Genomic DNA, 23,725 nt, shown 5'->3' with positions numbered 1-23,725 from the left:
CATGAAATAAAAAGGTTTAAACATTAAAAACTTATTTTTTCTGACATCAGGTTTAAATAATCCTGATTCAAAGGAGGAGGAGCCATGTCAGGTCATCCAGGTAAAACATGGAGTCGAGTGAGGACAGAGTTTACAAACTGGTGGATTACATTTAAACCTTTACATTTTTACAAAAGGGTCAAGACTCTTTAACTGAAAGAATTTCAAAAGAAGTTTAAATGTGTTTTATGAATAAAGAAAATGATTGCTGTTTTTGAGATTCTTTTAAAAATTACTTGATATACATTTTTATTTGATATTATAAACTCATAATATTCTGATTAAACGCTCGTGATCATGACAACAAGTCGAGAACTTCATGTTAAAAGAGATCAGAAATAAATCTCTGCCTTCTCCTTCTTCTTCTCTAACCCTCTGCATGTCCTCCTACATCCATGTCCTCTGAGGTCCTGCCAGGTAGGTCTTCTCCTGCCTGGCAGCTGCATCTTCATCCTTCACCCTCCCTCCGCTGCACATGCTCAGACCATCTCAGCCCCTCTGACTGAGCTGTACCCCCTCCATTTCCATCCTGCTCACGCCCAGTGAACATCTGAACATCAGATAATTTACGGAAATAAAATAACAATAATCTTATAAATGCGCTCATTTGTCTTTATTAAAGGGAAATGGGTTTAAACTTGTAATTGTGTAACAAGAATGACAGCATGCCGTTATTTTGCGCAGTGAGCATGCGCAGATGCAGCAGCAGGTCACGTGTTCTTGTGGAGAAAAATAAAGAAATCTCTGCAGAGCTGAGGCTAACGGCTAACGGCGGAGTAACGGTCCTCACGGCGGAGACTCCGGGAGTGAGAAAGCAGCCAGCGGACAGAGAGAAGCATGAGCTAGGCCACAGAGAGGCGGTGACGCTCACAGGTAACGTTTATTCACCTCAGCTGTCCGAATGTGCGCAAAGCTAACGCGCATGCTAACGCTGAGCTAGCAGACTGGGCTCGCGATGGAGCTAACTCCGCATACTGATCAGCCTCTGCGGGGGGAGGAGGGGAGGGTAATATATGATTGCACGGACAGATGTTGATCACTGTGCACACAGCTGGAGGGTAGCGCGGTGAGGAGGATGAACCGTTAGCCCAGCATCCTGCAGAGACCCGGTGTTCTGACAAACCGTCCTACTTTGGCAAAATGTCCTACTGTACGTAATTTATGCACATTTCTGCTGCCACACAATAATTCCAGCATAAATTTAAATGGGTAGGACGGTGTTCTGAAAAAACATCCTACTTTGTCAAAATTTCCTCCCTAAGTAGTTTATACACATTTCTGATGTCACAGAGTAATTCCAGCACAAATTTAAGTAGGAATGACGGTTTGCCACTTAACTTTGCCCATCAGAGTATGCTTGTAGCTCATATTCATAAAGCCAGGACGGTTTGCCACTTCATTTTACCCGTTAAAGTATGCTTGTAGGTCGCATTCACAAAGGTAGCATGGTTTGGCACTTGTTTGTAGAAGCAGTCTGCATGCCAAGGTGCTTAAGTTATACACCTGTCACCATTGAAGTGACTGGAACACCTGACTATATAAACTTTGACAATGAACTCACTCCATTAGAGTTACAGTATATAGTTACTGAATATATTTACAGATAGATATATTTGACATTTACATATATATGTGATATATATGACATATATATATGACAACGGATTAGCGTGGAGTAGCGTTAAATCACAGCCGGATGCGCTTAGCTTCCCTTTTTGTGTTGTGCGCATGCGCACACATTAGGGCTGCAGGATTTTGCATAAAATGAGAATCACGATTTTTTTGCTTAGAATTGAGATCACGATTCTCTCACGATTTTCTTTTCCAGTATAAATATTTATTGCACTTATTAACTGCACATCAACTTCGTAACAGTTGAGACTGAACATAAAAACAATAAATAAACATAAAAACAATAAATGTCTCACATTTTGTGGTTGCCGCAAAATGTTGTACTGCTTGTAATTCCGTCTCCACCGTTGCTCGACACTGCGTGTATAGAGCAGGTAGTGCAACATTTGAAAAATAGTTGCAGGATGTCACTGTGTAGCGTTTGTCTAGGGTGTTGATCATTTTCCTAAATCCCTCGTTTTGCACAGTGTTGATGGGAGCCATATCTTTAGCCAGGTGATAAGTGATAGCCTCCGTAATTTCTTTGTGCCTGCAGGAGTTCGATGTGTATAGGGAAGCGCTGTATAAGGTTCCCGTGATGTTTGGGTGGTTGACCGGGACGAATTTTCTCCTGTCACTTTCTCGTCATCCCTGACGTGCTCTCCGTTGTTTTTTCCCTGCTGGCACAGCTTCTGTATCACTTGGTATAAGGCTCCGCCCTTGTCATTTGTTGAGCAGGAAGAGTGAGCGCTTGTTTTCATGCAGATTACGTCCTGGATCAAAATGCGGTACAATCGTCGTCATCTTTTTTTTCTTTTTTTAAAAAATCGTTGTCATTTGGAAATGAGATCGCACATAAGTATGAATTGAGATCGCGATTTTCTAACGATTAATCGTGCAGCCCTAGCGCACATGCTCAGAAACAACGAGTAGGACGGTTTACGGGGTAGGCTAAATACCCAGAACACCGGGCCGGTTAGTCTGGAGCCCCCCCCCCCCGGACCTGGGCTGGTGAGGTCCAGTGGAGGCAGAGTTGAGAAGCTGTTCAGTTGTTCAGGTTTGACCAACAGAAAACTGGTTTAAGCCACCGGGTGAATCCAGACAGCACCATCAGGGTTCAGACCTCCATCACAGGAGCAGCCGCTCACCTCTGACACAAAGAAGAACAGCATCATCAGGAAGGTAATGATCGGATTGTGTCTGTGTTTCAGGTGATCAGGTGTGTGTTGTATCAGCTGCAGGATGCCCATCCCTCCTCCACCTCCTCCTCCACCTGGGGGACCCCCGCCTCCCCCCACCTTCAGCCAGGTGAGCTTTCTCTCATTCATAACTTGTGAGCCTGAGAAGACACGCAGCATGTCACAGTCTGGTTATTTAACACGTCTGACTCCACCTCCATCTCTCAAAAGGCCAACACCAGCCCCCCGAAGCTGAGCAAGGAGGAGGCCAAAGGTCGTGGCGCTCTGCTGTCGGACATCTGCAAAGGCGCCAAGCTGAAGAAGGTGGCGGTGGTAAACGACCGCAGCGCCCCGCTGCTCGACAGTAAGACTCAGACACCAAAGAGCCAAACACCCCCAACAGAGCACCCATACATTCGCTTATACCAGTACCTACACCAGCAGCAGAGCCTGCCCAAACAGCAGGGGGCGCCGTCTGAGGAGCAGAAGAAGACGGTCGGAGATAAGAGCCCCACGCTGTCGCTGGAGAGTAAGAACGCCATCTTCTCTGGTACTGGAGTCAGCGTGCAGGAGGCCGAGCGCAGCTTGAAACAGCCGCCGTGTTTCCTGTCCACCGAGGGAGGGGGGGCAGACGGGGCCAGACCCGCTGAGGTCAGCTGACCTTATGGTCAGCAGATCAGCTGAAGGTTTACCCCGTGACGGGGTCCTTGGGGTACTAAGCTCAGCTACGGAGCGCTTCCTTTAGATTCCTGCATCTGAAATTTGCTGATCGCTCATAACCATGTGACCAGCAGACGCACTGAGATCAGAGCTGAGCTAAAGTTGCCTGCACAGCGGAGCACGCCTCACACTCATCCTGATGAATAACTAATCCTGATACGGCCCCAGTCACGAGCTCATGCTTCAGCCTCTGACGTATGTAAACATGGCGTGGGCCATGCATGTGTGACTTGTTAGTGTTAACACTTTAGTTCAGAACCTGCGCATTAAAACCACAGATTCCTGTTCTGGGATCTGTTTTCCAAAGTTACCAAAATAAAGTTTAAACATGTTTCAGAACAAACGCTCAGCAGAGTTTAAACAGGAAGTGAGCGTAGGCAGGTAACACGCAGGTAATTCATCGAACCTGCTTGTGTTTCTGCTGCTGGCCAGCAGGAGCAGCCGCGTTCGACCGTGCGGCCGCTTAGCCACACAGACGGCGTTTAAATGTGACCCAGGTCCTTCGGGCTTATATGCGGTCACCCCTGAAGATCCAGCCTGTGCAGGAAACCCCGTTCCTCCTGGAGCTGTCACACACTGGTCCACACACTCCCGTCGTCAGTGTGATGTCACAGTGAGGACACAGGTGATTAATCTGACCTGGTATCAGTGTTGGGAGTGGAGAGAGCGTCAGAGCGTTGACTCTTCCTCTGCGTACCCTCGGTGGCGGCGAGGTGTGAACAGCTTCAGCTGTACAGGCAGAGACGGCCGTCAGCAGCCTCTGATGCACGCCCGGTCAGTTTGTAGAAGCAGGCTGAAACAGACGTTACTGCATGAGCTGAAAGACTGGAGGAGCGATCGCTCTGCTGCCGCTCCTCCGTCTGTAGACGGCTCGTCGTCTGTTTGACGGGCGGCTCTGAAAGTGGCCGTGACTCCTCTGCCCGTCATCAGGCTCACAGGTGACCTCCACTCACACACGCCGTGTCCCCTCCGGCTCTGACTTCCTGTTTGTTTCTGTTCCACCTTTTCCTGTTTCTCCTCATCTGATCCGTTCTGTCTGTGTCGGCTTCACCCTGAACCTCCGTCATGTCTCTGCTCTAACTTCTCTTCCTTTCTCCGCCGAGTTCAGACTCACTTCAGGTTAAAGTTGCACCATGGCGGCGGCGTGCGGGCTCGGTGGGCAGGTGACGGAGCGGCTGTTGAAACAGATGCTGCAGCTTCCTGCACAGCTGCTGATGACCTGATGATGCTTTCTGCTTTGCTGTGTGTGTTCCTGCTCTGTAAATGTCTGCCGTCCACGCCGCCAGTTTCATCCCAAACCATTGACGCACTCGCGACCGCACGTACGCGACACGGCTGAGCGCTCACCTGTCGGTGGAGCTGATGTCCTGGCCTGATGCTGGTTTGCAGTACAGAATGTTTACAAGCAGGTTGCTAAAACTCTGTAACATGTCATTGAAAGCCGCGCTCGCCGTTTCCTCCGTAGACTCTGTCGGGCGACTGAAAGCCGCCCTATCACACACCGATCAGCAGGATCATTGTCGTTGTTATTTATGTAGCACATTTAACTCCAACAGCAACGTTGAACAAAGTGCTGAACAGAAGTACCAAATAACTCATATAGTGTATTAAAAGGCAGTGAATAACATAGATTGACAGTCGGAGCCTGTCTGATGTGTGGAGGGAGATTATTCCACAGTTAAGGCACCACGACCACAAACGCTTGATCGTTTCTGTGAACCAGCCTCGAACTGGGTACGGCTGAAAGCAAAAGATCCTTTGATCTAAGAGATCCAGACGGCGCATAAGGCTGCAAGAGGTCCAACAAACACCCGGGAGCCTGTCCGTTCAGGGCTTTGTAAGTCTACAGTACAATGTTAAAATCAATTCTGATGTGAACAGGGAGCCAGTGAAGACAGCGAACATCGGGGAAATATGTTCACGTCTTTTAGTTTGTGTCAGAAGACGAGTTGCAGCATTCTGAACCGACTGCAGTCTTACAAGGCAGGTCCGACCAACTGCAACATATGAGGAGTTACAATCGTCCAGGTGGGATGTAATAAAAGCGTGAATCGCCTGTTCAAAGTTTTAAAAGATAAAAATGATCTCACCTTGGATAAAATAGAGAGTAAAATTGGCCCCAATAAGGAACCCTGAGGAACACCACAAGTAAGGGGAACTGAAGAAGACATGAAATCTCCAAAGCTCACAGAGAAAGTCCTGAACCACTATGAGGGAAAGCCCTTGGACAGAGCTTTAAAACCAGACTGAAACCTCTCCAGAACATTTTTATAACAACAGAAACATTAAACACGAAAGAAATTTTGTCTCGACTGTAAAGTAGAAAGCCAGAACATGTCCACAGCGGGTGGATGTTTCAGGAGTGAAACTGAGAGCGTGCAGCGGGATCAGTTAGCTTTTAGCTCGTACGCAGACACGCCTTGCTAACCTGCAACGGGACGAGTGGGCGGCAGACACCTCTGACCTTCCTCTACAGCATGAAGCCTGCCGAGGGCTGCACAGCTCGGTCATCCTGCTGCTTTCACTGCTGAAGGGTCGCTCTGCTTCCTGTACCCGTGTGCTCAGACCAGCTACAACTCGAGTTAGCATTTCCACTTCCTGTTTCCTCGCTTTGAAGTCAGTGGGCTTTCCTTTCAGTGTCTGAGAGGTTAACGCTAAGGCCCCGCCCCTAACAATTCAAACTCTGACTCACTGCTGCCTCTACTGGACGATAAGGAACTGCAGGATTGGAGGTGAATTAATTGTTCTAACCTCGCCTCGTTAACCCACTGGCTTCATGAGCATGGAAAAGGGGCGGAGCTAACTTTAGAAGCAGAATGAGCCTTCAGGTAATGGTGAAATAAACAGACATTTTATCTCACGGGTGGGCGTGGCCACACTTCAGATCAACTTTACATCTACTTCCTGTACCAATCCCAGACTGATTATGGCATGTTTTCAGTCATCATGACGTCTGGTCTGATGGTGGTGATGTGACTCCTTCCTCTTTCGCCCTACCTGATGGATAAAATGTCTCCAGTTTGTTCCTGACTGATGCAGCCCTGATGATGTCACTGTGATGTAATAGGTTATAATCGATGTGTTTTCGACTGTTTGTTGTGCTGGCGATGATGTCATCGGAGCTGCGTGGGAGCGTAAAACACTTAAACTTAAAGTCTCACTTCATCTCACCTGTGGCAGTCTCCTGACCTCACCTGCATCCAACCTTGCGCACTAATCCATCCCATCGTCACGTCAGTGACGTCATCGTAGTGTCGTAGCTGTGGTGTCGGTGTAAAGCAGTGATGTCACACCCTCAGGAGGCGGAGCCCTCACTCATCTGTCCGATGGTTGTGGTTCTCAGAGCCGAAAGGAGGTGGAGCAGCAGCTGCAGGAGCCAATGGGAGCGGAGCAGGCAGTCCATCTGGTTCTGCTGCACCAATCGGAGGCCTGTTCACAGGCGGAGTTCCCAAACTGAGGCCAGTCGGAGGTGAGAGGTCATTTGCTACTTTGTCACTTTGTATTTTTTCAATTTCAGATCGTTTTTATTTTCAGAATTTTTTTTGTGTTTGTTTTTATAAAAAATCTTCTCTTAAATTTTTTAAATTTTAATGATATGTTTTATTTTTGTTGTTTATTTTTATTTATATTTACAAATAAAAACAAATGGGTGTTAATAAAGTTTTAGATGTTTGTAAACTTACCTTGCCATATTGTCCATAGATGGCGCCGCCGGTCGTTCTCCCTCCACTCGGGCTGCTGCGCCTCGCCCTCCAACCCATCGCCATGATGATGCAGAGAGCCCCTCCCCTCAGGCATCATCACCCATGGAGATATCTCGCACGCCACGTCCTTCCCTCCCTAACCTGTCTTCATCCCCTTCCCCCACCTCCCCCTCCTCTGCAGCCTCATCCCCCTCCACCGGCATGAAGCACTCTTCCTCTGCCCCTCCTCCACCCCCTCCCTTATGTCGCAGAGGTAACGCCCCCTCCCCTCCCACCTCTGCTTACAACAGAGAGAAGCCCCTTCCCCCCACCCCCAACAACACCCCTCCACTGCCCTCCAAACCCCCACCATCTCCTAGCAACAGCAGGCGCCCTCCGACCTCGGGAGGAAACCCCATGTCCTCCTCCTCTCTGGCCCCGCCCCCTCCACCATACCGCATCACTAATGGCCCAACTGGTGGCGGTGGAGAGGCAGCACCCGAGCTGCCACAGCGCCACAACTCACTCAGCAACAAGAGGCCCGCCCCCTCACCAGGGGGCCACACCCCTTCCAGAGGCCCCGCCCCTCCACCTCCTCCAGCTTCACCTACACCTTCCCAGCAAGGTGCCAACAGGCCACCGCCCCCTGTTAGAGAGCCGCCAGGTAGAGGAGCAGGTGAGAGGTGATGTCATTAAGTTACACAGGCAGTAAGACATAGTGCTGCGGGTGCATTATGGGAAATTTAAGAGCAAATGTTCATTTTATTTTCATGAACACATTTTAATTAATTTTTTTTATTTTGTTATGTAGACATTCCTGCAGTTTAACTAATTGGTGTGTGTTACCTGGCTTCATGGACAGATAGAGCTGCGTGTCATCTGCATAGCAGTGAAAATGTATGCTATGTCTTCTAATGATGCTGCCTAAGGGAAGCATGTATAATGTAAATAGAATTGGTCCTAGCACTGAACCCTGTGGAACTCCATAATTAACCTCAGTGTGTGAAGAGGACTCTCCATTTACATGTACAAACTGGAGTCTATTAGATAGATATGATACAAACCACTGCAGTGCAGTACCTGTAATACCTACAGCATGTTCTAATCGCTCTAATAGGATATTATGATCAACAGTATCGAACGCTGCACTGAGGTCTAGCAGGACAAGCACAGAGATGAGTCCACTGTCAGAGGCCATAAGAAGATCATTTGTAACTAGAGCTGGGCGATATAAGATTTTTTCATATCACGATATGTTTTTTTCATTTCAGGCGATAACGATATATATCACGATATAAGCCAAATAACTATATTTGTAAGATTTAAATGTGCCGTTGCTCACAAGTAAAATGTGAAATAATTAGCAGCTTGTTTTAATTAAAATATTTATTTCCCATAATAAGTTCAACAGGGTAGATGTACTTAAGGAACATGAGACTTCAGTTTCAGGTAAAGGCAAATATTATAAACTACACAAAAGGCAGCCGCTAAAGCGTTTAAGTTTCAAAATAGAACAAACAAAACAGACCACTAAATTGTCAATTCCACTTAGAAACAAAATATTAATTCTAAAAATAAATCTTAGTTTGTTTTACAGAAGAACAGACAAAATTGACTAACTTTTGTCAATATCAAATAAACTGAGAACTAAAGGGAAATTCTCAGGCTACGTCCACACGTACACGGGTATTTTTTTGAAAACGGAGATTTTCCATTTTCGCTTTAAAAAATAATCCCGTCCCACACGTAAACGCAGAAATGAAGGAAAACGCTGCTAGGAACATGCCAAAGCAACAGGTGGCGATATATTCCTAACCGTGTAGAAATGTTGGCCAATCAGAAGTCTAGAAGCCTTGGTAGGAAATAGTAAACAAAGATGGGGCATAGAAGCAGAACCGAGTCGTATGTGTGGAGGGACAGTAACTGTGTGTATATGTAAGCATTTAAACACTGCAGAGAGTAAAATTAACAGTAACAGTACTGTAGAAATTCATTTCACCGAAACAATAACGTGGCGCACAGTGTGACGTCAAAAAAGGCGCACACCTTTGACGCTGCGTTTTCTCCGTTTTTCTTGTCCACACGTAAATGCAAAAACGGAGTTTTCGAAAATATCCACCCTGGCAGGCGTTTATAGAAATCTCTGTTTTCAGTGACTGAAAACGCCGTTTACGTGTGGATTTAAAGGTGCAAACGCATAGAAAAATCTGCGTTTTCAAAAATACCGGTACGTGTGGACGTAGCATCAATCTCTCCTTGTTGTATAGCTTAGCTTTTCAAACAGTTTTAACAGTTACTTTAGTCTGACAAAAGCCGAATGACGAATTAGCGCTTTCAGTCAGAGATTGAGCATGCTCCGCTTTATTGTATTTCCAGACTTGCTTTCGCACAATTTACAGTGCGCGCTACTCTGTTTTTGTCAGACTTGAAATAGCGAAATACCTTCACACTACGGAACTTCTGTGGCCCTTCCGTTTGACAATCTCTCCGGCATTGGAACCATCATCTGTTTTTTCTTCGGTAACCTTCGCTCACGCTCTCGGTTGATTTTTCTCTAGTCGGCAAACTCATTTCCTTCATTACCCAGGCGGCCCGGCTGCAAAAACAAATACACATGTGCGCCTTGGCGCTTGTGCTGTACGTAACAAGTCACGTGACGTGACGCTGCGGCTGTGATTGGTTCGGCGCTACTTAATTTGGATTGGCTGTTCTTTTCTTCTTTTTTTTTTTTTAAGAGGACAAGAGAGATGAGGTCTATCGCAATAGTTTAATTTTTCTATCGAGAAAAAGTTATTTCGCAACACATATCGTTATCGTTTTATCGCCCAGCTCTAGTTTAACTACAGCCAGCTTGAAGGCCTGTGGTACATAGCCGATTATTAGAGATAGGTTGATCATATTTAAGATTGAAGCATTAATTAATGGCAGGACTTCTTTGAGCAGTTTTGTAGGAATGGGGTCTAAAAGACACGTTGATGGTTTGGAGGAATTAATTATTGAAGTTAACTCAGAAAGATCAATTGGAGAAAAAGAGTCTAACTTAACATCGATGGTACTAAAAGTAGCTGTAGATAATATTACATCTGTGGGATGATTATTGGTAATTTTTCTCTAATGATAAAAATTTTATTTGTGAAGAAGTTCATGAAGTCATTACTAGTTAACGTTAAAGGGATTGTTGGCTCAGTAGAGCTCTGACTGTTTGTCAGCCTGGCTACAGTGCTGAAGAGAAACCTGGGGTTGTTCTTATTTTCTTCAATCAGTGACGAATAGTAAGATGTTCTGGCTTTGCGGAGGGCTTTCTTATAAAGCAGCAAACTATTTCTCCAGGCTAAATGATGATCCTCTAAATTTGTGACACGCCATTTCCTCTCCAGCTTACGAGTTATCTGCTTTAGGCTACGTGTTTGAGAATTATACCACGGAGTCAGGGACTTCTGATTTGAGGCCTTAGTTTTCACAGGAGCTACAGTATCCAGAGTCGTCGTGGTGAGGAGGTAAAATTATTAACAAGATGATCGACCTCTGTTGGAGTAGCGTTCAGATAGCTGCTCTGCTCTATGTTGGTACAGGGCATTGAAGATGATAACAGTGGGTGGATTATATTCTTAAACTTAGTTACAGCACTTTCAGAAAGACATCTACTTTGATAAAGTCTACTCTCCGCTGCTGTGTAATCAATTATTGTAAATGTAAATGTTATCAGGAAATGATCAGACAGCAGAGGGTTTTCAGGAAACACTGTTAAATGTTCAGTTTCTATGCCATATGTTAAAACAAGATCTAGAGTGTGATTAAAGTGGTGGGTGGGTTCTTTTACATTTTGAGAGAAGCCAATTGAGTCTAATAACAGATTAAATGCCATGTTGAGGCTGTCATTTTTAGCATCTACATGGATGTTAAAATCACCCACAATAATTATTTTATCTGAGCTGAGCACTAAATCAGATAAAAAGTCTGAGAAATCAGACAGAAACTCTGTGTAAGGCCCAGGTGGACGATAGATGATAACAAGTAAGACTGGTTTCTGAGTTTTACAGCTGGGGTGGACGAGGCTAAGCATCAGGCTTTCAAATAATAACAATAATAATAATGCATTGGATTTATATAGCGCTTTTCAAGGCACCCAAAGCGCTTTACAATGACATTATTCATTCACTCTCACACACTGGTGGAGGCAAGCTACGGTTGTAGCCACAGCTGCCCTGGGGCAGACTGACAGAAGCGAGGCTGCCATATCGTGCCATCGGCCCCTCTGGCCAACACCAGTAGGCGGTAGGTGAAGTGTCTTGCCCAAGGACACAACGACCAGGACAGAGAGGCCGGGGATCGAACCGGCAACCTTCCGGTTACAGGTGCCCTTCCCAACCCCCTGAGCCACGGTCTGTGAATTAAAAGTCTGTCTGGGTTAGGACTGTGCGATATGACCAAAATCTCATATCCCGATATTAAGACATCTATCGTCCGATAACGATATAAATCACAAAAATGTAACATTTTCTGTAAATTCTGTGAATGTCGGGCAGCTCGACTTGTGTGAAGTGTTTCCAGCTGGGCGTCGCGTACCTGGAGTCAAGTGTTTTAACTGATGCATGAAACTATACATTTTTAGACATAGGTTGTAACAGCCGCCGTTTTCTTTGTGAGTATTTATCACACGGCGTGCTGCGGGGAAAAGCCTGTTCTAACGTTTGAGTCTAAGGTTTATTTTTTAGCACCTGACGGCTCTTTTTTGCTTCTCATCCGTAAATACTCTGCATCTTTCACGTGATTCAGTTTATTTTGAAAAGTCTCAACAGGATTTTGAGCTTTATTGTGAAAGGTTTATGTGGAAAATAAACAAGCGGACACGAGGTTGTTGCTAACGACAACGCATAAAAACAAGCGCTTGTCCGTCTGTAGTGTGGTTATATTAAATATAAGAGAAACAGAGAACTTTAGGAAATTCATATAGCCACTACAGTGACCATCAAAATAATGAAAAAATATTGCCGTAAACAGTTTATTTTGCGACACCACGAAACAAACGATAGCGTAAAATGAAACGATAGACGTTTTTATATCGTCATCCGATATATATCGTTATATCGAACAGCCCTAATCTGGGTCTTTCGTTAATAGGCTGGTGTGAAAAATTGCTGCCACACCGCCCCCTCGGCCTGTGCTTCGAGGTTTCTGGTAGTTAGAATGACTCGGGGGTGTTGATTCATTTAAACTAACATAATCATCCGGCTGCAACCAGGTTTCTGTAAGGCAGAGTAAATCGATTTGTTGATCAATTATTAGCAAACAAGCAGTTTATTTATATAGCACTTTCAGATCAGCCCCCAGCTGAACACAAAGTGCTGTACACTTGACATGCCAGAAATGATACGTTGAACATGTTAAAAAATAAGAAATAAAAAAAATAATTAAAATAATATAAAATAAATGATAAATATTCAAAAAATAAAAAATAAGATGATTATTAAAATGACATTTAAAATAATAAAATTAGCACAAATAGCAAAAACAATAATAAAATAGTATAAAAATGATGATGAGAATTACATTTAAAACAATAAAATCAGGGTCAGACTGTGTCATAAGCCAAAGAGTAAAAATGGGTTTTAAGACGTGTTTTAGAAGTGGACAGTGAAGGGGCCTCTCTAACGTCCTGGGAAAGATTGTTCCACAGATTAGGAGCAGCAACAGAGAAGGCCCCGCCCCCTCTGAGCTTCCTCTTGGACCTGGGTACCTCCAGGAGCAGCTTGTCAGCTGACCTGAGAAACCTGGGGGGTGAGTAAGGATGCAGAAGCTCAGAGAGGTAAGGTGGGGCAAGACTGTTTAAACATTTAAAAACAAACATTAGAATTTTAAAATGAACTCTAAGACATACAGGCAGCCAATGGAGTGAAGCCAGGATGAGAGTTATCTGCTCTCTTTTATGAGTTCTGGTTAAAAGTCGTGCAGCAGCATTTTGGACCAGCTGCAGACGAGAGAGAAGATGCTGACTAACTCCAAAATACAGAGCATTACAGTAATCCAAACGAGATGAAATAAAAGCATGGATTACTGTTTCAAGATGCGGCCTGGATAAAATAGGTCTTACCTTTGCCGAGCGCCTTAAATGATAAAAACTGGACTTGACAACTGCCCTAATTTGAGTGTCCAATTTAAAATCACTGTCCATCTTAAAACCCAGGTTTGTAACAACAGATTTAAAATACTCTGCCAGGGGTCCCAAGTCAATAGTGGATCGGTCACAAGGTCCACTAGGACCAAACACAATCAACTCTGTTTTGCTTGAATTACATCTTAGAAGGTTTAGGGACATCCGAGATTTAATGTCTTCTAGACATGCAAGAAGTGATTTAATAGAGAAATTATTAAGTCATGTACTACAGCAATCAGCTGCTTTACTTAGTAAAAGTCTGTTTGCTCGCTCCGGCTGTGAGCTCCTCGCTGATGTGTAATTACAACAGTGAGTGCGTGATGACGTGGGTGTGTCTGCTCTTCAGTCATGGAGCAGGTAGACCGGCTCTGACCGAAGAGCCTCTGGTTGAAGGCGACGCTGTGATCTGAGCACACGAGCTGTGGACACTCAGGGTTTAAATTAGATGCAGAGACGGGTTTAAGGTGGAAATACTGGAATAAAAGAAGTGATTGTGAGGTTTTCACCCTCAGGGAAGTTCAAATCATGTTCAACGTCAACTCTGGACGTCACGTCATGGAATTTATTTAATCGTACTCGTTCTGAAAATATTCAGATTACTTTCCTTTGGTTTCGTTTTTTTCTTTAAAAATTATTATGAAATTGTCGTAACTTCATAAAAAAAATTTTAACAAATTATTTTTGATTGTTAGACAGTTTTCAGAAGTACAGCCACCTGTATTGATCACCTGTATTGATCGCCTGTGTCGATCTCTCCTCAGCTCCTCCGGTTCCGGTCCAGACGTCCTCGAGGGCTGGTGGCAGAGAAGCCCCGCCTCCCCCTCCTTACAGGACACATGGTAGCCCCTCCCTCTCTTCCGACCCCCCGACCCGAGGAAAACCTCCTCCCCCGCCCACCCGCATCCCGGCCGCTCCTCCCCCGCCTCCCCCTCCTCTCCGAAACGGGCACTCCTCCTCCGTCCCTCGCTCATTCGTGGGTGAGTCTGTCTCCAGCAGGCGGTCGATGAAGCTGCTGCTGATTTCCTCTGTGATGATCTGATTCTGATTGGATCTGAATTTGTCTCCTCGCTGCTGTGTCCTCCTCCTGTCTCTCCCCTCTTCTCCTTTTACTTGTACAGCTTGTCGTGTAAACGCACGCGCAGCTGTTTGTATCACACTGTTTCCGTGTCCTGACTCTGTGTCGTCCTCCTGCAGATGATTTTGAGTCCAAGTACTCGTTCCATCCTCTGGACGACTTCCCTCCTCCGGACGAGTACAGACACTTCACCAAGATCTACCCGAGCAAGGCCAACAGAGGTACGACCTCATGCATGTCTTTGTTTTCATCCGCCGTTTTTTCACGAAAATAACACAGAACAGGAAGTGACGTTAGGATGACGAGTTCTGCTGAAACAGAAAGCGGTTCCGTGGATTCCTCACGTTTTATTATTTATTTATTTATTATTATTACAAAAAAGAATCGGAGCAAACACAGAGACACAGAGGGAGCTCAGAAGTTTAACAAACATGTTTTTGTTTGTTTCAGTGATGCGAGGAGCTCCTCCCCTTCCTCCGGTCGGGAGGTGAACCAGGACGATCACACACCTAGACCACACACACACACACACACACACACACACACACACACACACACACACACACACACACAGACACACACACAGAGACACACACACACACACACACACACACACAGAGACACAGACACACAGAGAGACACACACACACATATACACACAGACACACACACACACACACACACACCTTACATCCATCATCCTGTCTGAAGTCTGCGGCGTCTGGCTTCATCATCCTCACCTTCTCCATCGCTGCCTCATCTCACAGCTGATTGGCTGAGAGAGGTCTGACAGAGGGACAGACTGACGAGTCGCAGAGAGATGGCGGAGGAAGCACTGAGGAGCCTGATTTAAAGTTCCAGTACGTCCGTGCACGAGTCCTCCGAGATAAATGTGAAGCTCGGGAGGCGCTGAGCCTCCTCTCTGCACCATTTTCATGTTTTTAGTTTTGCACCGGCACTTTTTGTTTTCACAGACGTCTGCACAGACGCAGGACACAAGAACAAAGTCATTCAGTGACCGAGCTTAAAGGAGCCGCTCGGCATTTTAGGAAACCTTCTATGAGGAGCTGATTGACAGGAGACTCGTGGTGTCCCTGAGACTCGGACGATGACGAAACATTGAGTCGCTCCTTTAACGAGCCAGACTTCAACTCATGTTTCCTGTAGGAAGCTGGATCGGGACCTGAACTGAACTCACTTTCTGTGTGAGGAGACACGAAGGCAGGATAACTGATCACCTGCACCGTCATCGTCACCTGCCGTGGTGATGTCATTGACCTTTTACCGGGACTGGAGCCGGTCTGTGAGCGGGCGGGTCTTTAAGTACCAAGAGGGAGTAACTCATCTGGGATCAGCTGACTCCTGCTGCAGGTCATCAGGGGGTTATACCATGTTGGTGGACTGTGGGGGGGGGCGGGGTGGAGCAAACCATCACAGACAGACTGGAAGTCTCCCACCTGCAGTGAGGACTTCCTAACTTTTTTCTTCCCTCTAACTACAGACTAAACCTGGTGCATGTTGTCTTTATCTGAGCTGTGTGTGCGTGCGTGCGTGCGTGCGTGCGTGAGAGAGAGAGCATATCATTTCTTTTTTTTAACATGCAGTGTTAAATAATTACCCATGATGCAGAGCGGGCAGGTGTGAGCAGCAGGTCGACGCTCTGATTTCAGGAGCTGAATCTTGAGTTTTGTTTGAGGTTCAAATCAGGAAGCTGACGATGTAAAATAATCTGAAAGCGACGAAGTCCAGACGAAGATTCACACAAGTAATAATGATACTAATGGAAGTTCTTGGAATAATTTGTCAGTAGAAATGCTTCAATGTTTGATGTGATAAAACACTTAATTTAAAAAAAGCTCTGAAAATAATTTTGATTTAATGCTCGATTAAAATAATAAAATGACGTTCAGACAAAATGAGGAAGTTTCTGGAAATAAAGTCAGATTGATTACATTTCTTTGATAAAGCTGAAAAAGAGAAACTGTAACGTGTAAAATCAGGATGTTTTTATTTACCTCGTTTTCTCTAACGTGTCCGTGTCACTCTCATGTTTCCAGTTTCTTGTGACTGTATCGATATTTTTAAACGTATGTTCATGTTTGATGACTCATTTTGTTTTTCACATGAAGCCTTCTTCCTGTCGCGTCCTGAATCCTGGTCACGTGACCCATGAGCGGTTTGAGACTGAATCTGATGTGGTGCTCAGGTTTGAGGTGTTTGCGGTCAGAGCGGATTTCGGCTCCTCTTCTCTGGATCTTCGCTTGCGGTCCTGCAGCAGCAGAGTGCAGCTCAGTCTGCATGCTTCATTCCATTTTATAGCAAACTCTGTCTGATTTTGTGTTCTTTGATGATGCATTTTGAACTGCAGCAGAGCCTCCTGCCCCATACCTGGTCTGTTCTGCCTTACACACAGTTAGACTGTAAAAAAAAAAAAAAATACTAAAAGCTGTAACAAAGCGACCCGTGTGCTGCAGGGTGGCGGTAGTGACGGTAACAATAGTGATGATAGTGTCGGGCTGTCCTGCAGCTTCACTGAGGCTGAAGCTTCAGTCCCAGTTTAACAGCATGCTCCTCTGCTCTCAATAAACTCCTCAGCGACTCTGTGTGTCCCGTCTCATCTCCTCACACACTCCTCACACAATAATTTTTCTATGGCTTTGTTATAAAATATGATGCTGTGTAGAAATTACATGAAACAAGAAGCTTTGTAAATAAAATCAAATGTTAAGTAGCTCAAAAATCACATTTTTTAGCAGCAGTCAAAAACAGAGTTTGAGATATTCTTCATTTAATCACACAAACACAATGTGAGGAGTTCAGCAATTTGAAGAGGAAAAAATAAATAACATTTAGAAAAAACGGAGAACATTAATTCAGTAATTATATTATTTGATATTTATGTGGAGGCTGAGTTTAAATTTAGAGTTGAAAAAATAAAAATACATTTTCTTTTTGGCATTTCTGCTTTCAATCGCTAGGGGGCGGACTTTATTTTAACGGGTTCGGAGGTCATCTTACCGGAAGCACGTGATTGCACAGCGCGTGAGGGAAAAAAAAGAAACAGTGGTCTCCACATGTGCAACACAGTCTGCTCCATGCTAAGAAAAGGATTACAAGTGTTGTGAGGCTGGCTTAAATTCGCAGTTTTCTGATTGGAGTTTGGTCTAGCGGACGGAACAAACATGGAGGACATGAGCTTCATTAAGCTGCCGGCCACTGAGGGCAAACAGCCGGCCAAGAAGAGGGCGAAACCCCCGCAGTCTAGCATGGAGGAAGAGGAGGAGGAGGAGCGGCGGAGGAACGTAAAGAACCTGGCGGTGCTGGGGGAGAAGAACAGCTCGGTGAAGCTGCTGGAGGAGCTGGTGTTCGGGGCCGAGGAGGAGCTGCTGGAGAGACTCGTGGAGGTGACGTTCTCACCAGAGACCGTTTAAAAAACAGCTCATTTAAACTTTTTTGGACACTAACTCGAAACCCCTGCGTCTGAGACCGAGCTGCCGTAACTCTCATGAAACGCAGTTATATGTGGTAAATTCGGTTTAACTGACCTGAAAGAAAAGTCACGAAAATCTTTGCTAACTGAAAAACACTCCGTTTCCTGCGGTCGGCTTCAAATGTTCTCGCACAGACACAAAACTGTTTACGTGAAGACAAAGTTTGACATTTACAAAAGTTTGCGGGGTGTTTCTGGTAAATTCGGCTCACTTATTAACAACCATGATGTCTGTAATCTTTTCAAGCTTAGCTTGTATGAACCAAACTCCATTCAAAAGATCCCTAACTTTTGTTCTCGTGCGCATGAGCAGATATTACTCTGAAAACTAAGGTTTTCAGAGTAATATGAAGCAACCAGTAAACCTTCGGGTTTACCGCCAGACTCCATTTAAAAGTCTTCTAATTTTAGCTTCCCTCTGTTTGTGTGTGAACCAGGCTGACAATTATCTACTACCAGACTCCATTTTTAAAAAAGTCTTGTTTTTCTTTCCCTGCTCAGAAGCTGAAACTTTTGTATTTATAAGACGAAGACGACAGTGTAGGACTTTGGTTTAGACACGCTGAATATCTGAGCACCAGGTGAAGAAGAGTTTTTGTGGTGAAACACTTTAATGTCAGGTCACCTCCCGTTTGAATGATGCTGTAACACTGGGTGAATTTTTGAATGGAGTGTGGTTTGTGGAGCTTGGTGATGAATCGTGCTGGGTTCAGGTCAGGTTTTGGTTTTTCACTGATGCTTCCTGTTCCCTGAGCAGGAGGACGAGGACCAAACCGGACTCCTGCTGCTGGAGGACAAAGCTGAAGAGGAGGCAAAGGAGTCTGAGGATGAGGGCGGAATGCGGCAGGAGCTGCAGCCCGAGAAGAAAGCGGCGTGGGTGGACGAGGATGACGAGTTGGAGGAAGAGTAAGTTTTTCACAATAAGACGTGTTTTAGGCTGAAAGCGGGAAATCAAAGATGATTGTGGTGAGTGAAGACTCGCGTGATGATGCTGAGGTGTTGGTGTGTTTCAGGGTGGACATGAAGCATCGTTTCCGTAGAAACCTGATGAAAGGCGAGGCAGAGTCCACCATGACCAAACAGAAACTGCAGCAGAGGATGAGGGAGCAGTGAGTACGCACGCGCACACACACACCTATAAACACACCTATAAACACACCTGGACGTGTGCTGCGTGTGTTTCAGGTTCCAGAAGGCGATGGGAGGAACTCCATCATGGGCGGAGAGCAGCGCCCAGAAGAGGAGGAGGAGGAGAGGTAGAATCTAAAATGTTTTTATTATTTTAAGAGTGTTTTCAGTTGACAGAAACTCAGACTCTGCGTCTCTGTGTTCCTGAAGCTGAGGAGGAGGAGGATGAAGATGATGAGGAGGAGGATGACCTGCTGAGGAGGACGGGGAACTTTGTGGCGTCCTCGGACAGCCTGCCCAGCGGCATCCTGAGGGTCAGTGAGTCCACCAGGCTTCTGTTTGTCTTTCAGGCTGTTCCGCCAGACTCCATTCAAAATATTGCTCATTTTACATGTTTGCTGTAGGTAATGTTACAGAGCAGTGAGTGTTAAACCGGTGCTGGGATATTTTAAAGTTTGTGTCTGAGAACAGGATGTGAGGCTTTGTAAAAGTTTTTTTCTGCTGAATTTGGTGTGACGTGGTTCAGAATATGGATCATTTTAGCAGCAGCACCAGTGACCGTATGAACATGGGCTTTGTTAAAAACATATTTGATGCCTCACAGTGCTTCGAGTGAATTCTGAGCTCTTCACTTGAATTTTGTTTGTTTTTACAGATTAATAAAGTGAGGTCGGACGGCTGTTTACTGACATTTTTGCCACCAAACTTCATTTAAAATCCTCTGAATTTTAGATTCTCTTGCACAGCAGTTTCAGGCTCAGCTTGAAAACTTGGTTCAGGTCATTTTCTACCAGACTCCATTCAAAATCTGCTAATTGTGAGAGTTCATGTTGCTTTCCAGTTGTCTGGAACCCTGTCCTCAAACTGAAGCCGAAGGGTCCATATAAAAACCTGTGGCGTGCTTCCTCCCAGAGTCCATTACAAAAACAGCTGATTTATGTTCTGTAGCTCACAGGTGAATTAGTTTGATGCTGTCATTTGTTATAAACACACACAGACGAGCGCTTGTTAAAACATCAGGTCTGACTTCCTGTCGTCTCTGCGTTCGTAATCAGGTGAAGAAGTGTCTCCATGCCAACAGCGCCCGGCCGTCTGAGGACAGGCTGACCACCGTCCAGTTCCACCCCAGCGCTCAGGTCGTCATGACGGCCGGCCTCGACCAGTCCATCTCCCTGTTCCAGGTACGGTCGAGCCTCTCTGCTCAGGTGTTAGGCTCAGGTGGGAGGGATCATGTGACTTTGACCTTCCTCCTCTTCAGGTGGATGGGAAGACGAATCCGAAGATCCAGAGCATCCACCTGGAGCGCTTCCCCGTCCACAAGGCGCAGTTCAGCGTGGACGGGGAGACAGTGATCGCCACCAGCCTCAAGAACAAGATGTTCTACCTGTACGACATGATGGAGGGCCGTGTCTTACCTGTGCACACCGTCAGAGGTGAAGCGGGGTCAGAGGTCGGGGGAGGAGGAGGTTCCTGGGATTTCAAATTAAAAGTGTGTTTGTTTGTCATCAGGTCTGAATGAAGCTCGAGTGAAGGAGTTTTCCGTGTGTCCTGAAGGAGGCGCTCTGCTGCTCACAGGCACCAACGGATACCTGCACCTCCTCACCCTCAAGGTAACTCCTCCCCCTCGCCCCACCCCTCTCCTCCTGAGTCCTCCTGATAACTCAAGCTGTGTCCCAATTAGGGTTGGGCCACAGGGCTCGCAAAATCGCTAGCCCGACATCCCGGGGCTAGCGAACTTTCCAGTCGGGCTACCAAAATCTATCTCAGCCCTGCCCGTCGGGCTATCAGAGGAAGGAAAAAATATACGTCCATGCTTTTGCATTCTTTCGAAAATGTAGCTGGGTATTTGTGTCATTGGCATCGGGGAACCACTGTCACTATGTGACATATTGAAATCGCATTTGAATTTGTGCTTGTTTTTTGCTTTCACTTTGCGATCACGCGAACGGTGTGTAGAGAGCGGCAGCACTGATTGGTGAGTGACGATTAATTGCGCACCAATTCCTCTGACATCGTCTTATCACTCATTAGCTACTATTCAAACGTGACAAGTGAAATCTCCCACAGCAAGCTTAAACATGTGAGAGGTTGATTGCGCAGAGAATCGCTGACCGTTATGTAAGTACGTGTGTAAAAGCAGCGGGATTTACGCCGGTATTTTAGTTCTGCTGAGCCAAATAAGACAAGTCAGGGTGAAGAAGGGGCAGCCAATGAAAAGCCAACCACAAAACGGAAAAGTTATGACAAATCAGACTATGAGGCAAAAAGAAAGCTCAGCTTTTTTGGTTTCATGGACAAAAGAATTTATGTGGCTGGAATATGATGAGCTAAATAACCAGGGGTGCACATAAGTGGTCCGCAGGTGTCAAAATAAAAAACGCGCACCAGATAAGAAGTTGCAACGCGCGTTTGCGTACATAAGATTTTCTAGAGGAGGACAGACATTTGTTTAGAACTCCTAAAGATGTCGAAGAAGCTCCTTTAAGCAATTACTTTGGTGTTCCTCCACCTCCAAAGAAATGTCAGGAGGAGTCCGAACCGCAAAAGAAGCGCGTACTCTCGGAAAAGTGGTTGCAGGAGGTGAGCTGGCTTCAAACAAATGATGAACGCACAGAGATGTGGTGCAGAATGTGCCGTGAAAATCCCACTCTAGCGGACAAAAACAGAGCCTGTTATATGTACCTCGATCTTGGTTTCACTTGCCTCTTACCCGTGACTTCAGTGGAAATTTCAAATTCAGGATCTGACACAGACTGATTCACAGTTCTTACAAGTTCATAGAAATTTCTGTTCAATTAGAACCAAGTATTTGAGTTGATGATTGTAATTTTTATACAATGTTGTAATTTGTGTTTCAACAATTTTTGATTAATGTTTTGTTTCCGAAACAAAACATTAATCAAAAAATTGCTCTCTTTTTTTTTTCGGGCTACTTAAATTTATTTTGGGCTACCACAAACTGAAGAGTGCCTGCCCGAAGGGCTACCAGAGATTTTGAAATTTTGCGAGCCCTGGGCCATATTATGCCGTTCACGGTAATACCGGTACAATGCTAGGCAATGATAAGAAAATGAAATATCGCGATAGAATATGGGTAAAACGCGCATGTGCAGTGCCGAAAAAGCACGGCGGTAACAGAGAATGAGAATGGGGAAAGCAGATTGTTGAGTGAAACGGATGAACCAGAATTGGTTTGTAAAAGTGGTGCAACTTAACTGGTTTGTTGTTTGTCCGTCAGATACACAACAAAGCACCTTTCTTTTTTTTTTTTTTTTTTTTTTTGTAGAACATGCAAGCGGGCCGTCGTTATTGCCGTATTTCTCGGACTAAGGTGCTCGTAAATACAGTGGCTTGCAAAAGTATTCGGCCCCCTTGAACTTTTCCACATTTTGTCACATTACAGCCACAAACATGAATCAATGTTATTGGAATTCCAGGTGAAAGACCAATACAAAGTGGTGTACACGTGAGAAGTGGAACGAAAATCATACATGATTCCAAACATTTTTTACAAATAAATAACTGCAAAGTGGGGTGTGCGTAATTATTCAGCCCCCTGAGTCAATACTTTGTAGAACCACCTTTTGCTGCAGTTACAGCTGCCAGTCTTTTAGGGTATGTCTCTACCAGCTTTGCACATCTACAGACTGAAATCTTTGCCCATTCTTCTTTGCCAAACAGCTCCAGCTCAGTCAGATTAGATGGACAGCATTTGTGAACAGCAGTTTTCACATCTTGCCACAGATTCTGGATTGGATTTAGATCTGGACTTTGACTGGGCCATTCTAACACATGGATATGTTTTGTTTTAAACCGTTCCATTGTTGCCCTGGCTTTATGTTTAGGGTCGTTGTCCTGCTGGAAGGTGAACCTCCGCCCCAGTCTCAAGTCTTTTGCAGACTCCAAGAGGTTTTCTTCCAAGATTGCCCTGTATTTGGCTCCATCCATCTTCCCATCAACTCTGACCAGCTTCCCTGTCCCTGCTGAAGAGAAGCACCCCCAGAGCATGATGCTGCCACCACCATATGTGACAGTGGGGATGGTGTGTTCAGAGTGATGTGCAGTGTTAGTTTTCCGCCACACATAGCGTTTTGCATTTTGGCCAAAAGTTCCATTTTGGTCTCATCTGACCAGAGCACCTTCTTCCACATGTTTGCTGTGTCCCCACATGGCTTGTGGCAAACTGCAAACGGGACTTCTTATGGTTTTCTGTTAACAATGGCTTTCTTCTTGCCACTCTTCCATAAAGGCCAACTTTGTGCAGTGCACGACTAATAGTTGTCCTATGGACAGATTCCCCCACCTGAGCTGTAGATCTCTGCAGCTCGTCCAGAGTCACCATGGGCCTCTTGGCTGCATTTCTGATCAGCGCTCTCCTTGTTCGGCCTGTGAGTTTAGGTGGACGGCCTTGTCTTGGTAGGTTTACAGTTGTGCCATACTCCTTCCATTTCTGAATGATGGCTTGAACAGTGCTCCGTGGGATGTTCAAGGCTTGGGAAATCTTTTTGTAGCCTAAGCCTGCTTTAAATTTCTCAATAACTTTATCCCTGACCTGTCTGGTGTGTTCTTTGGACTTCATGGTGTTGTTGCTCCCAATATTCTCTTAGACATTGTTCCCTCAGTGGGCTGGGAGGTCAGTTCCTTAAT

The 23,725-nt window shown here is 45.4% G+C and overlaps 2 protein-coding genes across 3 annotated transcripts in view; both read left to right on the top strand.

Moving 5' to 3' along the window:
- Positions 1-744: 744 nt before the first annotated feature.
- On the top strand, positions 745-17,060 carry wipf2b (WAS/WASL interacting protein family, member 2b). Of its 2 annotated transcripts, none has more exons than XM_039611293.1 (8): positions 745-912; positions 2,862-2,958; positions 3,060-3,192; positions 6,892-7,017; positions 7,251-7,907; positions 14,147-14,362; positions 14,580-14,681; positions 14,911-17,060. In XM_039611293.1, exons 2-8 carry the CDS (start codon positions 2,893-2,895, stop codon positions 14,949-14,951), a joined length of 1,341 nt encoding a protein of 446 aa, XP_039467227.1. In that variant the 5' UTR covers positions 745-912; positions 2,862-2,892; the 3' UTR covers positions 14,952-17,060. The 2 variants fall into 2 exon arrangements, with proteins under 2 accessions (XP_039467227.1, XP_039467226.1); XM_039611292.1 differs by having other exon boundaries at positions 3,060-3,357.
- A 394-nt stretch (positions 17,061-17,454) lies between these two features.
- Positions 17,455-23,725, top strand: part of utp18 (UTP18 small subunit processome component) — a 14,511-nt gene continuing 8,240 nt past the window's right edge. Inside the window, exons 1-8 of the mRNA XM_031728652.2 lie at positions 17,455-17,864; positions 18,708-18,856; positions 18,964-19,059; positions 19,136-19,206; positions 19,289-19,392; positions 20,134-20,259; positions 20,337-20,511; positions 20,588-20,688. Of these exons, the coding sequence (XP_031584512.1) occupies positions 17,643-17,864; positions 18,708-18,856; positions 18,964-19,059; positions 19,136-19,206; positions 19,289-19,392; positions 20,134-20,259; positions 20,337-20,511; positions 20,588-20,688 (1,044 nt within the window). The 5' untranslated portion in view covers positions 17,455-17,642. The remainder of the gene's footprint in view (positions 17,865-18,707; positions 18,857-18,963; positions 19,060-19,135; positions 19,207-19,288; positions 19,393-20,133; positions 20,260-20,336; positions 20,512-20,587; positions 20,689-23,725) is intronic.

Source organism: Oreochromis aureus, linkage group 4, assembly GCF_013358895.1.
Source record: "Oreochromis aureus strain Israel breed Guangdong linkage group 4, ZZ_aureus, whole genome shotgun sequence".
NCBI classification, from domain to species: domain Eukaryota; kingdom Metazoa; phylum Chordata; class Actinopteri; order Cichliformes; family Cichlidae; genus Oreochromis; species Oreochromis aureus.
The sequence above is the reverse complement of the archived record's forward strand: the minus strand, read 5'-3'. Positions and strand labels throughout refer to the sequence as shown.

Excerpts from the sequence above, each read along its gene's own strand:
- wipf2b (XM_039611292.1), top strand. The coding sequence starts at position 2,893 with ATGCCCATCCCTCCTCCACCTCCTCCTCCACCTGGGGGACCCCCGCCT. Across the intron at positions 14,363-14,579 it reads CGTCCCTCGCTCATTCGTGG|ATGATTTTGAGTCCAAGTAC; the intron begins GTGAGTCTGTCT and ends GTCCTCCTGCAG. Across the intron at positions 14,682-14,910 it reads CCCGAGCAAGGCCAACAGAG|TGATGCGAGGAGCTCCTCCC; the intron begins GTACGACCTCAT and ends TGTTTGTTTCAG.